The 14,958-nt window shown below is 49.7% G+C and overlaps 1 protein-coding gene across 1 annotated transcript; it reads left to right on the plus strand.

Moving 5' to 3' along the window:
• The first annotated feature begins 4,816 nt into the window (after window positions 1-4,816).
• TRAPPC3 (trafficking protein particle complex subunit 3) lies at window positions 4,817-14,655 on the plus strand. The gene is made up of 5 exons (XM_046663244.1): window positions 4,817-4,968; window positions 11,198-11,295; window positions 11,777-11,876; window positions 13,246-13,428; window positions 13,897-14,655. The coding sequence occupies exons 1-5, from the start codon at window positions 4,927-4,929 to the stop codon at window positions 14,014-14,016; spliced, it is 543 nt and encodes a 180-aa protein (XP_046519200.1). The 5' UTR covers window positions 4,817-4,926; the 3' UTR covers window positions 14,017-14,655.
• Window positions 14,656-14,958: the final 303 nt, after the last annotated feature.

Genomic DNA, 14,958 nt, shown 5'->3' on the forward strand with positions numbered 1-14,958 from the left:
CCGCCAGGGAGACATGAAGGAGAGTCACAAGGAGACCCTTAAAAGGTCTCCCTGGTTATGGCTGGGATAGGATGCCGCCCGGGAGCCTTGCTGCTGCCCTTCCTCCAGCATCCTATGGTTGGTGTCTTCTCTGCATCTCTGGGGTAATTATAGGCCTGCACCGCTGCTTTACCCAGGTCTCTAATCTGCTGGGTCCCTCCCGGCTCCCAGCTGGGTGGTCCTGGCCCTGAACCTCCCCCACCCTCATCAGCCAACCCTTGCAATCTCCCCGGAAGGATTTTCTCCCCTGTGGCCTATTGAAGGAGGGAATGAGCCCCTTCTGACTCCCCTCCCCCAAGGAGCCCTGCTTCCCAGCCCTCCGGAGTGGATCCCCCAATCCGCTGGTTAGTGCCAGCTGAGGTGGGGCCTCAAGCCAAGTCCGGCCGGCCTGGGCAGAGAGGGGAGAGCTTGCTGGGAAGGTGGATCAATGATGGTGCTGCAGAGATTGACAGAGAGGAAGAAGTAGGAGGCGCAGCTGGGCCCTGCCCACCCCATCCCTGCCCTTTGTCCTGACCTCCAGAGGGTCAGTTCTCTAGTTCTCCATTGTGCAGAGATTAGACCCAGTAAGATGCTGTCCGCCTGCTCCCCTTTCCCGCCAGAGTCTCCTTTCTTTGAGCAGCTCCAGAGAGCAGCCATTTCAAGAAACAAAAGGGTCTGGGTCTCAGGCAACCTGGGAGCAGCCTGTCCTGGGAGGTGGGAGTAGTTGGGGGCCTCAACTCTCTTGGGAGTGCCTGGGAAGGGAATAGTGCCCCCTCAGACCCATCATTAGAAAAAGATGGTGATAGAAGGCCTGCAACTGGAGCTGGTAACTTTAAGCTAGTGTCTTAACTTTTCTGAAACCCAATTTGCTCACCTACAAAATCAGGAAAATAATAGTACCATGAGGCATCATGGGGTCATTGCAAAGGTTAAATAAGGCAATGCAGATGTAGTGCTTAGCACAGAGCCTGGCATATAGGAAGTGCTTAATAAATATGATGATGATGGGGCTTCAAGGTAACAGTGGATTAAGGTGAGGAGCACATTCCCATCATTGTCGTCAGCTATCCCATCTGCAGGAAGAGGGGACCACGTGGATGATGGAGTCCAAGACTGTCCTTTGCGGGGCTGGAGGCCTCAGGGCCTGCATTTTCAAAGCTGAACAGTCCCACCCTGAGCCAAGCAGTGAGTAGACTCAGAATTCATGAATGGAACCCAACAGGGACAGAGCCCTCTGCGATAGTTTCCCCCCACCCCACACCTGATCTTGTAACTGCAGGAATAAAGACATGTAGGTGCAAATAGTGAGACACTCTCATTGGCTAGAGCTCAAAAATAGTGGAGGAGAAAATGGTAGCTCAAGATGAACAGACAGGCCAGGGATGGTCTATATAGGAGGATTCGAAGGTCAACTGACATCGTGATCTACATGACGTAGACGGTGGGGAGCTGTTGAAGGTTCTTCAGAAGGGGAAGGGGGAACAGTGCTCTAGAACTGGAAAGCCTTCGTTGTGTCCAATGATCTGGGATTGACTCTGAAGAGCTCACTGCAAAGAGACAGTGTGTGGTATTAGCCTACATCAGGTTCTCAACCAGAGGCAATTTCCCCCCCCCGCCGCCAGGGGACATTTGACAATGTGTAGAGGCACTTTTGGTTGTCACAACTGTGGATGTTACAGGCATCTAGTGCTTAGATGCCAGGGATGTCCTTTAACATCCTACAATGCACAGGACCATCCCCAGAGCACAGAATCATCAGGACCCAAATGTCAGTGGTGCCAAGGTTGAGGAACCCTTCCCTAGATTGAGGGTGGAGACACTTGCACCCCCTCACAAGATGCTACTGGTTGGGACCAGCAGGGCATCTGGGAGCTAGGCAACTTGATGGACAGTTCTCCTGGCCAGCCTCAGAAGGCTTCCTGCACAGCTGATGGGTCCACAGTGAGTCCTGGGAGGATGACTGACAGGGAGCTGGGAGAGCACAGTGTCCTGTGATTGATATAGTCGGAGTAGACAGACGGAGTGGCCTCCTCTTCATTTGCCCCTGACTGACCAGGATCCCTGGCAGATTCCAGGCCCCAGAACCTGAGAGGGTTTAGAATGGGTGTCTCTCTCTGTGTTTGAGGCTGCATGACAGTGTGCCCCACAGTGCCCTGCAAATGTTGGATATCCCAAAGAAGGAGCAACTGGGGCACTTGCAACATCAGGGGCTGCCTGTCGCTTCCCCTGTGCCTCCCCTTCCGCCTGGGGCAGTCCCCTCCCCCTCCACAGAAACTGGCAAGAATGAGCCATTAGTCTCACCGGGAGGCTGGGCTGGCACCAGGGGGCAGGTCCCTGACTGGGGATCAGAAATACGTCTCCTTCTTGATCCCCTTATGGGGAGGGCAGGAGCCAGAGTGTTTAGGTTTGGTGGGGCTAGGTCCAGGATGAACCTGATGGGGGGTGAAGGAAATCACTGGGAGATTTGACAGACAGATGTGAATCAGGACCTAGGCCCTGGAGGCGGCCTCCACACCCACAAAGTAGGAAGTGGGAGGGGCCTCATGGTGGGGGCAGCAGAGAGAACAGACACCGGATTCTCCCTGCCACCCCATGAACAAGGTCCTGCAGCTGGAAGGGGTCTCTAATCCAGTCTGGCTGTGCTGTAGCCTCCAGGGCTCCCTCCCTGGGGCGGGGGTGGGGAACGTCCTCAAGGGCGGTGGTGGCACCAGGTGCAATAAGGCCCCCCTCCCTCCAGCTCTCAGGGAGAGAGAGGAACAGAGAGGGATTGGAGGAGGAGGAACTCAGATCTAGGACTAAAAAGGTTCAACCCTTTGGGTTCCTGGGAGGAGGTCCTTGTCTAGAGTCCCTACTCCCTGCTAGGGATAGGAAGCTGTCCTTGCTGTGTTGTTTTCTAGGGAGAAGGAGATGAGGGCGGGGAGGGGGTGCCCAGTGTCCCTAAATGTCCTGGCCCCAGGGGTGGTGGAGAGGGATTGGGATTTGGGAATGATGGGAACTGTACTCAGAGCCCTTGGAGCAGCTAAAGAACTTTTAAATTCCCATCTGAGCAAGGAGGAGACCCTACAGATCAGCCTGAATGGACCCCACCCCACTCTTAATTCAGGACTGATGACTCTACAAGGAGGAGTCCCAAAGAAAAAGACGATGCCAAGAGGAGGGATCACAGGCAAAGGAAGAATCTCAGAGGTTGTAAGACAGGCAGAGAGAGGCTCCGCCTCCTGTCTCTCCAGAACTGCCCTGCCTGACAGCAGGCTGGGTGGGGTTGGTGGCTGGCCGTGACTGTGACTCAGGTTTCTGTGGGCAGCCAAGGGCAGCCGGCAGGGAGGAGCCCAGACCGACAGGCCAGCCAGCTGCAGCTTTCACCTCAGCTGTCCTCTCTCTTGGGAACGCAGGAGCCTCCTCTCTAGCTGTGCTGGCTTCTGGGGGCTAGCTGACCCCTGCTTCCCCCTCCAACACACACACAACCCACCCTCATGTTCCTTCCCAGAACCCTCAGCCCTTGGCCCTGTCTCCCAGCAGCACTGACGCAGGAGGGAGAGTCAGGGGTCACTGACTCTAGGGAGGCCCCAGTCTGTGCCCCAGGGTATAATAATGATTGGTCTTGCACCCTGAGGGAGAGACTGGGGGAATCTCGGGCACTGGCTTTCAGCCTGAGCAGTCTGGGCCCCCCAGCCTTCCCCAGCCTGGTTGGCTCATGTCTGGGCAGGCTGGTTGTCATGGTGAAAGCTAGGGGCTAGAATTCAGCTGCTGCAGAGTCAGGCTACCAGACTAAGTGAAAAGAGGGTGCTCAGGGACCCCCCCACCCCTGCCTCTTCAGAACTGACCAGTCAGGGAGGCATGGCTGGAGCTGGAACCAAAGAGCTACAGTCAGGGACTGTAGGACTTCCCCTTGGTGGTGGGTAAGAAAGTGGCCAGCACATTCCCCTTGTGTTTTGGAGGACTGTTTGTTGGGCTGTGTTTTTAGAGAGTGGCTGGAAGAAAGGAAATACATGTTCACTTTGTGCCCAAGTGCTCCGCATTCATGTCTCACCAATCTTCACAGCAACTGAGGGAGATCCAGTAACTTGCCTAAAATGGCAAAGCTGGGATTAAAATCCAAGACTGGCTGCCACCAAAGCTGATGAACTTTCTTTTCTGGGAACCAGGCAGTATAGTTGTTCTGGGGGAGGCAGAGGGAGAAAGTGACCCGGACTTTCTCTAACAGACTGGATATTCCATCAAGAGGGCACAGGTGGTAGGATGTAGATGCTGGCTGCGTTTGGGGTTCGGGGACAATTTGAAGAGATGGCAATTTGAAGAGAAAGCCACTAGCGAAGGGCTTGACATATAGTAGGTGGTCATTAAATATTTTTGTAATGAAGAACCCAGATCTGCATTATGAGCGATAGCTAGTTTTCTGGGACACCCTGGGAGCTTCTGAATCTGAATCGCAGCAACAGCGGAAGAAGCTAGTTCGAAAGAGGGACTTTCCAAGACCAACCCCAGAGAGAGAGGAATTTGCGGAGCATCTTTGAGTGGGAGGTGGAGGGGTGGGGAGGAACCAAAAGCGTGTGCACGATACAGGATTACCGCAAGATGCGGACGCCACCCAGCGGCCAGAATGCAGCCTGGGGGAGCCAGGCTCTACGAGTCAGCCGCGCGCGAAGCTCTCTGGGAGTTGTAGTCTGGCTGAACTAAGGGGCGGTGCTGCCAGCGGGGCTGTTGGGTGTTGTAGTCTGATGTTTGTTGGGCGGGAGTTACGCTTGTCCACTACACCACGAGTCCCGTGGTGCCTCGCGGCAGGCCGCGCAGGCGCGGTGAGTCGGCGCCGGTCAGGGCTGGAAGCTCCGGGGCCGTGGCTTGGTGGAGCGGTGTGAGGAGGGGTCGCCGAGTGGGTCTGTGGCGAGGCGGGGTGGGACGGCCGGCACCATGTCGAGGCAGGCGAACCGTGGCACCGAGAGCAAGAAAATGGTAAGTGGGAGCGCGTGACCTCGGCGGGCGGGGCGGAACGACCCGTTTTGGGGAAGGGGCCCGGCGCGGGACGCGAGGCGGGCGCAGGGGGAGAGGCGGCCTCTCTGAGCGCTGGGAGGGGTGGTTCCGCGGGAAGGAGGAGGAGGCTGCCCGGCGGGTCATCCCGGGGGCGTCCGGGCCTGAGGCCGGGGGGAGGGCCGCTGGAGTAGCTCAGAGACCCCCTCCCCGAGGCCGGAGTGCAGCCTTGTGCTGGGTCAACAACAACGACGGTAGTAACAGTAACTACCCCGCATTGCCCTCTTGCTGTGTGTTGGGTCCTGGGCCAACGACTTTACGTACATTCTCATTTAATCCGCAAAGTAATCCTCTCAGGTGGATAGCGTTATCGCCCTTTTACAGCTCCGAGAGGCTGCCTAACTTGCCCGAATTTACAGTTAGGAAGAGTTAGGATTTGAACCCACGTCTCTCTCAACTCCAGAGCTAATGCCTCAGACTAGTAGACTATTCTCTCTCGCGCACTGTGCCTTGGCATTGTAAGAGACACTCCCATAGTGGTCTTGCCAGAAAGGAACTGGGTATCGTGGAGTAAGAGGTGGGCCAGGGTAGGCAGTGAGTGGTGCCCCTCTGGTGAGAGATGGGGCAGGGGCGCCCCCTTCTTGTCCTGGGAAGAGGGAGACACCGTATAGTCCCATGAAGTTCGGCTGCTAGTGGGGGCTGGGCCTGCAAAGTAAGGTGGATGACATTTTTCTCCAAGCTCGGGGGACTTCTTGCCAGATGTTCCTTTTCTTTGGCATAGTCTTCCCTCCTCCAGAATTGCCCATGCTTTGTTTTCCTGTTTAAGAACCTAGTATAGGGGGTTGCAGGCAGGGCAGATCAGGGGCCCTTTGTTGACACTCTGCTCTAGAGGGGATGGTTACACTTCCGCTCGCCTTTCCGTCTTACACCAGGAACAGCCAGCAACCATGGGCTGCAAGAGGCCCTGTTACTCCACAGAAGTAGTTAACTTTTTCTCTCTCAGACCCCGTTTGAGAAGCTGATGATACCTGTGGATCTTCTCAGAAATATTAAATAGACAAACATACACACAGACATATGCTTACATTTTGGGGGCATTTGTGGAGCCCCTGAAGATACTTCAAGGGTCGCAGGTTAAGAATTCCTATTTTGGAGGAAATAGAGTTTGAAAGAATAAGAGAAAGAAGAGAATATTTTGCTAGGAAACAGTAACATGTAGGGGCAAAGCATGGGCATTGGTTGGAATTCTGTCTTACTCGATTGGTCCTCAATTTCTTTTTCTGTAGAGTGGGGACAATGATGCCTACCTAGGATTAAATAACAGTGTAAAATAAATGGGCCATGGTAAATGCTTATTTCCTGCTCCTTTTCCTAAGATGTGAGCAGATAGGAGAGGTCTTCCTGCTTAGTTCTCGTATCTTGCTCGTGTTTTGTACTTTTTTTTCCTGGAATCAATATTGAAATCTTTAATACCACTTGAGCAGGAACCTGCAGGCTCCATCTCCAGTCCCGTTATGCACTTAGCTTTAGCGAAGTGAGGGGGTTAGGAAGGGGCAGCCGTACACGCCTGCCTCAAAGCTTTTGCAATTACTGGAGTCTCTGCTTGGAACTTCCTTCCCACAGATAGTCACTGAGCTCCTCCTCACTTCATGCACAGTTTCAAATGTCACCTCCTCAGAGAGGCCTTCCCTGACCACCTGACTAGTTCTCTATTCTCTTACTCTAGTGTTTTTCATAGCACTGTCTTATTTCATGTTAATTATTTCATTCAAATTATATATTCACTTGCGTATTTTCAGTCTCTCCCATGAGAATGTAAACTCCACAAGAGCGGGGATTTGTTGTGTGTGCTGCTCCGTTCCCAGCATCTAGAATGATGCCTGGGCCTAGGCAGTCTGTATTTATTGAATGAATGGTGTGACAGTTTGAGCGCATCCTCGAACTGGTGCCTGCTTGGGGCTTGTCACATGATGCTCTTTTTGGCCACAGGGTTTTGACACGCTCATCTCTCTAGGTGGAGAGTCTTCCCCTCTAGCAGCCTTCTTTCCAATCAGCCAACCTTCTGCTAATTGCTCTGTTCCCTGTTAGCCTTCCAAGACTTAAAGGTTGATATGCTCAGGTAGCTAGATCTCTGCCTTTAGTCTGTGCAAACAGAAACAGCCCCTTTGTCTAGCAGAGTTTTCCTGAGCCCCAGCTGTATGGAGAGCTCTATTCTAGGTGCTGTGGGAAACGCAGAGATGACATCCTAGTCTCTGACCTTGAGAAGCACGTACTCTGTAAGAGAGACATACACAGCACAGGGGTGTAGTCCCGTCTGGGATTGAGTCCTGGCTTCAGTGCTTGCTTTCTGTGTGACCTTGGACAAGTTTCTTCATTCTTCTAGCATCAATTTCACCATCTTTTAAAAATAAATAAATAAATGAAGTAAAGATAGAGGCTTGGTTGAGGTAATGCATGTAAAGCTAGCAGTGTGGCCGTGCACCTGCAACACAGTTGACACGTAGTAAATGTCAGCTGGCATCTTCATTAGTAAAAGTATTCGCCTTCGTGTATCTGTGTAGTGTTTGGTTCTTAAATACCGGGGACAATCAGGCCTGCCCTTCTTTTGTGTCTTGTTACTGGTAACCCACCCCCAGCCTCTCAGTTCTCCAGAGCTCAGGTGAGTTATTCCATAAGTAGCAGCTCTCAGTCTCCGTGACAGGAGGCTGGAGAAAAGAGAGGGGGCTGGACTCAATCCTATTACTGATCTTCCTTCCCCAGCTGCTGGGGGGCAGTCACACTGGCTTACTTGTTTTGACATAAATAGTAAGTGTGACTCTTGGAGCATTAGCTCCAAAGATCAGCCCCCTTAAGGAAATCTGATGTTTGGTTTGGGGCACTAGCTGAAAACCCTTTTGAAAACATCAAGTGCAGTAGCTCGCCTGAATGTAGGCTTGGCTTAACTTACTCTTCTAGGCTTGTGCCTGAAGTACTTGGAGAAGTATGTGGAGATCATGTTGGCTATGCCAATATGAAACTGCTCCTCTCATTTCTTGATCTGCAAAGCATCTTCAAGGCTATTGTCTTATTAGCTCCTCTCAACAACCCTGTGATAGGCATGACAGATTTTACTGTTGTTTCTCTGTGAGGAGATTGAGGCTTAGCAAAGTGAAATGACTTACCTTAAGTCTCAGCTAGTAAGTGGCAAGGCCAGACTCAGAATCAGGTCTTCTGCCTACAAACCAAGTATTCTTTTTATCTGCCTTATTAATGGTTAGAAAGTTCTTTACATTGATTCAAAATCTCCCTCCTTGAACCTGGATCACAGTGCTCTCTGTGAACCAGTTTAAGAATAAAAATAACAATATCCTGAGTATGTAGCATGCAGCAGGTGCTCCAGAAACATTATCTCTTTGGTATCTCACAGTAACCCTGAAGGGCAGATAATATTGTTACCGTGGTACAGATGGGAAAAACTGAGGCTTGAGATTGAGCTGTGGTTTAGGATCACACAACTCTTTTCAGGACAGTGCTCCACTGTAAGAAAACTGATGAGTCTCCGTTACTTAACCTGTTTAACTGGGGGTAAATTGTGTTTGTTCTGCTAACTTCTCTTGGTTGTTCTGAGGATCAGTGAGAAACTGTGAAGACATTCTGAGAGTTTTATAAATGTTAATAACTATTATTCTTAAACATAAAACAGTCTGAAAGTAGAAGTGTTGCAGAAGAGATTCATGTTTTCATTGGGAGGGAGAATGTGGTGCTTTTGTTTGGTGAAGAAACTGGACTGGGTGAATTAGCTGACCTTTAAGGTCCCATGGACGTTCGTTATAAGGGTCAGGAGGACTGAAAACCCAGATCTTCACACTCTGCGACCTCCTGTTACTTCTCTGCGCTTCCTCGTCTGTTCTCTCTTTTGTTCACTCCTCTCTAATCATGCTGGACTCCTTACTGTTTCTCAGATATGGCAAACATACTCCTATCTCGGGGCCTTTATGCTTGCTGCGTAGAATTTTTTCCAAGCTGTCTTCATGGCTTACCCTTACCTCCTTCAGGTCTTTGCACAATTATCGCCTTAATGAGGCCTTCTCTGACTACCCTATTTAAAATTGACACCGCCCCCCCCCATGCACATATGAACATGAATACTGCCTAATCTCCTTTTGTGTTTTTTTTTTTTGCAAACCATGTATTCTGTTTATTTGGTTTATTATCTGTCTACCTCCTATTAGATAGTCCCTGATACATAGTAAATGTTGCATAATGATTTTTTTCTGTACATAGCCCTACACCTATTTTTAAAGCATGAAGATCTTTAAGTTGTATATTTATGTTGCATGCTGTTCCAAGTAGGCTTGGTTCACAATTGAAGATGGAGACAGACTTGCAAATTAAGAGAGGGTGTGGAGAGCCTGGGTCAGGGATCTCATTCTCAGATCCCAGGCATTTTGATTCTGTGACCACAGACAGGTCTATCTGCTAGGACCTTGGTTTTACTTATTGGTAAATTGGGGGCTGCTGCCTGGATAAGGTGCTTGATAACATCACGATGTGCATGTTATTTGGCATCATGGTGGGCCGAGGCTCTTGGAGTCTCCATCCAAGGGCTCATGAATAATGGAAGGAAAGCTCTCCTGATTTAATGCAGTGGTGCCAACCCTGTGGATTGGTAAGTGCTGGATTGTCTCCATCCATTCATGCCCAAGCCATTCTAGTGCCAAACCCTTAACTTTACTAAAAAATTATTTTCCTCCTTAGTAGTTTCCCCTTAATTGCCGTATTTGGTAAATGGTCTCTTGGAGACACCCTGATTTGACTGTTTTAGTTCAGTTCAAAGAGCTTCTTGATTGCAAAACTGATTTTCTTTGACTCCCTAGTGCAGCTAAGCTTTTTTGTTTGTTTTTTTAGGTGGGGTTCTTAATATTGCAGTTGTGACTAACAGTGGATAGAATGACCATTGGCTTAGAAACTCTTGGTTTTTGTCCCCCAAAATTACTTTTGTCAATAAACAACTGTTTGTCTTTGGGCAGATTACTTAACCGTTCTGAGTCTCAGTTACTTCATAAAATGAGATTAATTCCTGCCCTTTCTGTCTTACACAGTTATTGTGGGGTGGAAAATGAGATGAAAAATAGAATGCAGTATGTAAGCAGAAGGCACTCACATTATTATTCTTGCAGTGACGTCACCACCAGGCCGTTCCTTAACATTACTTGGACTTTCTTCCCCAGGAGACTTAAAGACAGAAAGGTGCTCTGCTCCAAGTTTGACAAGCCTCCATTTGGAAGGGAGTGGTTGGGTGGCAATCTTGATTTTTCACCCTTATTTCTGTGTAAATCCTTTGGTCCAAATGTACTGTTAACATGTTTCTTACTTTAACTCTGATAATGCCTTTCCCTTCACCTGCTGCTTTCATTTTGTAACCTTAGTATTTGCCATTCCTTTCATCTTCCACATCTCTCTGTTTCTTGGTAGGCAGGTGACAGGCTTCTTTATCTGAGGGTTTCTCTGATTTTAGCTCCGGTTGTAATAGAAACCAGTCCAGGTCAGTAGTGTGTTTCAGGTACACAAAAGAGTATATTGCTTTCAGAGTTACTCACTTTATGGAAACATTTTAGCTATGTGTCAAGAGGAACAGTATTTTTTCCATGCTGATGACTTAGGAGAGGGGTTATCAGTGCAATGGTCTTCAGCTAAGACTGACTTCCTTCCTGATTGACTGGGCCCCTGGGTCCTCTGCTGCTCCTAGTTGGGACCCTGGGAGTGCAGTTTAACTCTAGGCCAGGACATGCCACATATGCTAAACTTTGGAGAAGCCATTGGTCACTCCTGCCAACCCAGGGACTAATTTGTAAATGTCTGTTTTGGGTCCTTCACAGTATCTAGTGAATGACTACTGCTGCTCCCACATCAGATTCTGGTGACCCAAGCTTAGACTTGGCAGCCATGGTGGGTCCAGGGTTGGCAGAAGCCCACCTTGGTGTGTTAAAAGAGTGACTGCTCAGTGCATGAGGTGCCTTTTACAGCCTTTGATAGTGGGTCTAGCTGCAGCTCTGCCACGTTGACCCTAGAGGGCCAAATCTCTTGGCCACTCCACAGTGAATGATATTCTTTCCCACTAGACACAGGTGACCTTCCTTTGAATTCTGACAGTTTCATGGAGGCTGATCCAGACTCTTACCAAACTTTCTCTTTTGTGCAGTTTGGTCCTGACTGCCTTTTGAATCTCTTTTAGAGCTCTGAGCTCTTCACCCTGACCTATGGGGCTCTGGTCACCCAACTATGCAAGGACTATGAAAATGACGAAGATGTGAATAAACAGCTCGACAAAATGTGAGTGAGCCCCTCTGTGGGAGAGACAAGAACGGGGCTTCCAGCACACTGAATCTACGTGGTCCTTTAGAACCCAGAACACGGTCTACTCTCTCTTTTTTTTTTAAAGATTTAATTTTTTCCTTTTTCTCCCCAAAGGCCCCCGGTACATAGTTGTATATTCTTCCTTGGGGGTCCTTCTAGTTGTGGCATGTGGGATGCTGCCTCAGCGTGGTTTGATGAGCAGTGCCATGTCCGTGCCCAGGATTGGAACCAACGAAACACTGGGCCGCCTGCAGCGGAGCGCACGAGCTCAACCACTCGGCCACGGGGCCAGCCCTGGGTCTACTCTCTTATAACCAACATTTTGGGTAGTTTCCACTGAGGTCATTTAGTGGAATGTTTTGGGATTGTCCCCATTTTCCCTTTACCACAATAGCCTTATGTTCAGACATGAGACATTCAGACCCCATAGTATAGTCTGTTCTCTTTTCCTTCCCAGGGGCTACAACATTGGAGTCCGGCTGATTGAAGATTTCTTGGCACGGTCAAATGTCGGGAGGTGCCACGACTTTCGGGAAACTGCAGATGTCATTGCCAAGGTCATTATCTGGGGCCACCTGGCCATGCCGAAGAATTGTCATTGGGAGGCACTGCTTACCACTTTTTCCATGTCCCTTAGAGAGGCCTTTAATATTCCAAAATACTAGTTAGGCAGCTGTTTGAGCCAAAGCTACCACTTCCTGAGGGTTTGGGAATAGCACAGATTATGAAAAAGGGAGCAGTGGTTAGGAGCATCCCTGTGGATGAAAGCTCCACTGAACCAAAGCCAGATCCCTCCACCGCGAAGATGTAGCCGAGGAGCAGGGGGTTAGGAGCATTAGGAGCACAGGCTTTGGACTCCGACAAACCTGCCTTCAAATTCTGGCTCCAGTACTTACTGGTTCTTTGGTATGTTACTTTTAACCTCTTTAATTACCGTTAGCTCATCTTTAAAATGAAGAAAGTAAGAGCTACCTCACAGGGTTGTTGTAAGGAGTAAATGAAATAATGAATGTGAGCATTCAGGTAAAATTAATATATTTAACTTGGTGTGTATATAGTAACTGTTTGCTATTAATAATATTAGTGTTGCGTATTACAGCATTAATAATAAATGATGAGACACCTGTAGCTTTGTGGAGTCAGTTACCTAAAGGTTGGTTGTTTCTGTTGTGGAGCATGCTGGCCATGCCCAAATCCTAGAGAGGGTTGACAGTGGAGAGAGCTCTGTGAGGTTTGGAATTAGGACGGTAGACAGAAGGAAAGATGTGTGCAGAGTAATTCTGCCCCAGTAACCTGTATTCGCTTTCAAGAAGAAGTGTTCAGATAGCACAGAGAGAGGACGGGGAAGTAGGTTGGGGCCTCTCTGCGCTCAGGTGCTGGTTCAGGGCAGCCACCCCCGTCAGAAGATCAGTGCTCCCTTCCACTAAGAAGCGCAGGTTGGGGGGCCGGCCCAGTGGCACAGTGGTTAAGTGCGCACGTTCCGCTTTGGCGGCCTGGGGTTCACTGCTTTGGATCCCAGGTGCGGACGTGGTGCCGCTTGGCAAAAAGCCATGCTGTGGTAGGCGTCCCACTTATAAAGTAGAGGAAGATGGACATGGATGTTAGCTCAGGGCTAGCCTTCTTCAGCAAAATGAGGAGGCTTAGCAGCAGATGTTAGCTCAGGGCTAATCTTCCTCAAAAAAAAAAAAAAACTGCAGGTAGACAGCAAGTTGTTGCCTAATTGCATAGATACCTTGAAGAAGAGGAGTGTGTAATTGTGCACAGATGCTTTTCCTTTTTGCCCCAAATACCTAAAGCTTCAGTGTCTTGCAGAGGCCACAGTTTTGTTCCCAAGCCACTTAATTCCTCCTTGCCAGTCCCATCACCTTCCCTCTTGTATAGGCCTTACTCCTCTTCCCCATAGTGCTGTTGTGTGTCCCTTGGCAGGTGGCGTTCAAGATGTACCTGGGCATCACTCCAAGCATCACCAATTGGAGCCCAGCTGGTGACGAATTCTCCCTCATTTTGGAAAATAACCCCTTGGTGGACTTTGTGGAACTTCCCGATAACCACTCATCCCTTATTTATTCCAATCTCTTGTGTGGGGTGTTGCGGGGAGCCTTGGAGATGGTGAGTGCAGCTCTTTACCTTCCGGGACACCTGAAATGTAGTAGGGGCTTGAAAAATGTTTGAGTGAAAGAGGGAGAGAGGAGAAAGATCTTTGGCTCACCCCAGTGCTTCGCTGTCTGAGATGGTGACACTGCTGAGTGTGGGATCCAAGTTGGACATCTCCACGTGATGATGATCCTCCCTACTAGGCTGAGAGATGGTGCTGTCAGCCCCTAAAGCCTAGGAACACTTTCCCATATTGGCTTATCTGGTGACAGTCTCATTCCTGGGTGTTCTTTGTGAAGTCTCTCCTTTTGGGTTGGGCTCCTGCCTTTTGCAAGCAAACGTTGGAGTTGGCAATCTTGTCCTTGTGGGAAACCAGCCCCCTTGTTTTGGCTGCTGGGGATTAGCCAGTTGTAGCTCCATCCCCAGTGGTTTCCCAGGGGCTGTGGCTAGGCAGCTGCCTCTTCATTTCCCCACTGTCCCCAGGTCCAGATGGCTGTGGAGGCCAAGTTTGTCCAGGACACCCTGAAAGGAGACGGTGTGACAGAAATCCGGATGAGGTTCATCAGGCGGATTGAGGACAATCTCCCAGCTGGAGAAGAGTGACCGTCCCCAGGACTTCAGGGTAGCTGACAGGAGCACTTGTGGGATCAGAAAGCCTCAGTGCTGCCTCTGTCCTCTAGAGCTCAGTGACTCTTTAACATGGATGTTATATATTCTTCTCACCTTGTTTCCATTCTCCGTGCTAATAAAGAACAGACTGTAACATAGTCCATTTACCCCACAAGTGTGCACATTCAGGAGGGAAATTCTTTGTTCCCTTTCCTTCCAAAGGGGCTGAATGTAGTCATCCTTGATTGGACTAGAAAGAGCTCAAACCATTTTACATTCCTGTTTGAATTTTCCAAAGCAAAACCCACTTTGACCCCTTTAAGAGGGAAGCCTGGCACGTCTGTCCCTGGGCCTTCAGGAGCTGTTGGGAAATGGCCATAGGGAATCCAGGGTTGTGGGACCGGGAGAGGAGAGGCTGGGAGGGTGGATCGGAGTTGCTAGCTATAGTGTGACACGCTAGCGCTTGCCAGGATAGGGGAGCCGGTCGTGCCGGAAACACTGACTTCTGGGAAGCCACCCAGGTCTCTCATTCCTGCCTGCTGTTTGGAGGCAACATCTCCTCTTTTTACAGAGGGTTCATCCTTTTTTCTTACAGATTCTTCAATAAAGACACATTCTTGAGTGAAATCCCAATCATGTCCTGTTTTCTTTCTGCTCAGCCTTGGGAATTTTGTTGCAATGGGGTGAGGAGACCAGCTAAGTTCCTGGGCCCTGCCTTCATTTTACCTGGTCTAGGAATGGCTTCTCCCCACATACCAGAGTCTGGGAAACTTGGAGCAAATGAGGCCCCTTCAGAGTCATTTGTGGTCTGCTGTCTGTAGCAAAATCTACAAACAGACTATTATCCCAGACATACCTAAAATGGATGATCCTGGGCCCTTGGCCACCATGAGTTGGAAGGTTTGGCTAGGAAAGACCATTTTTAAGCCCTGGTAT

This window comes from Equus quagga, chromosome 5 (assembly GCF_021613505.1).
Source record: "Equus quagga isolate Etosha38 chromosome 5, UCLA_HA_Equagga_1.0, whole genome shotgun sequence".
NCBI classification, from domain to species: Eukaryota; Metazoa; Chordata; class Mammalia; order Perissodactyla; family Equidae; genus Equus; species Equus quagga.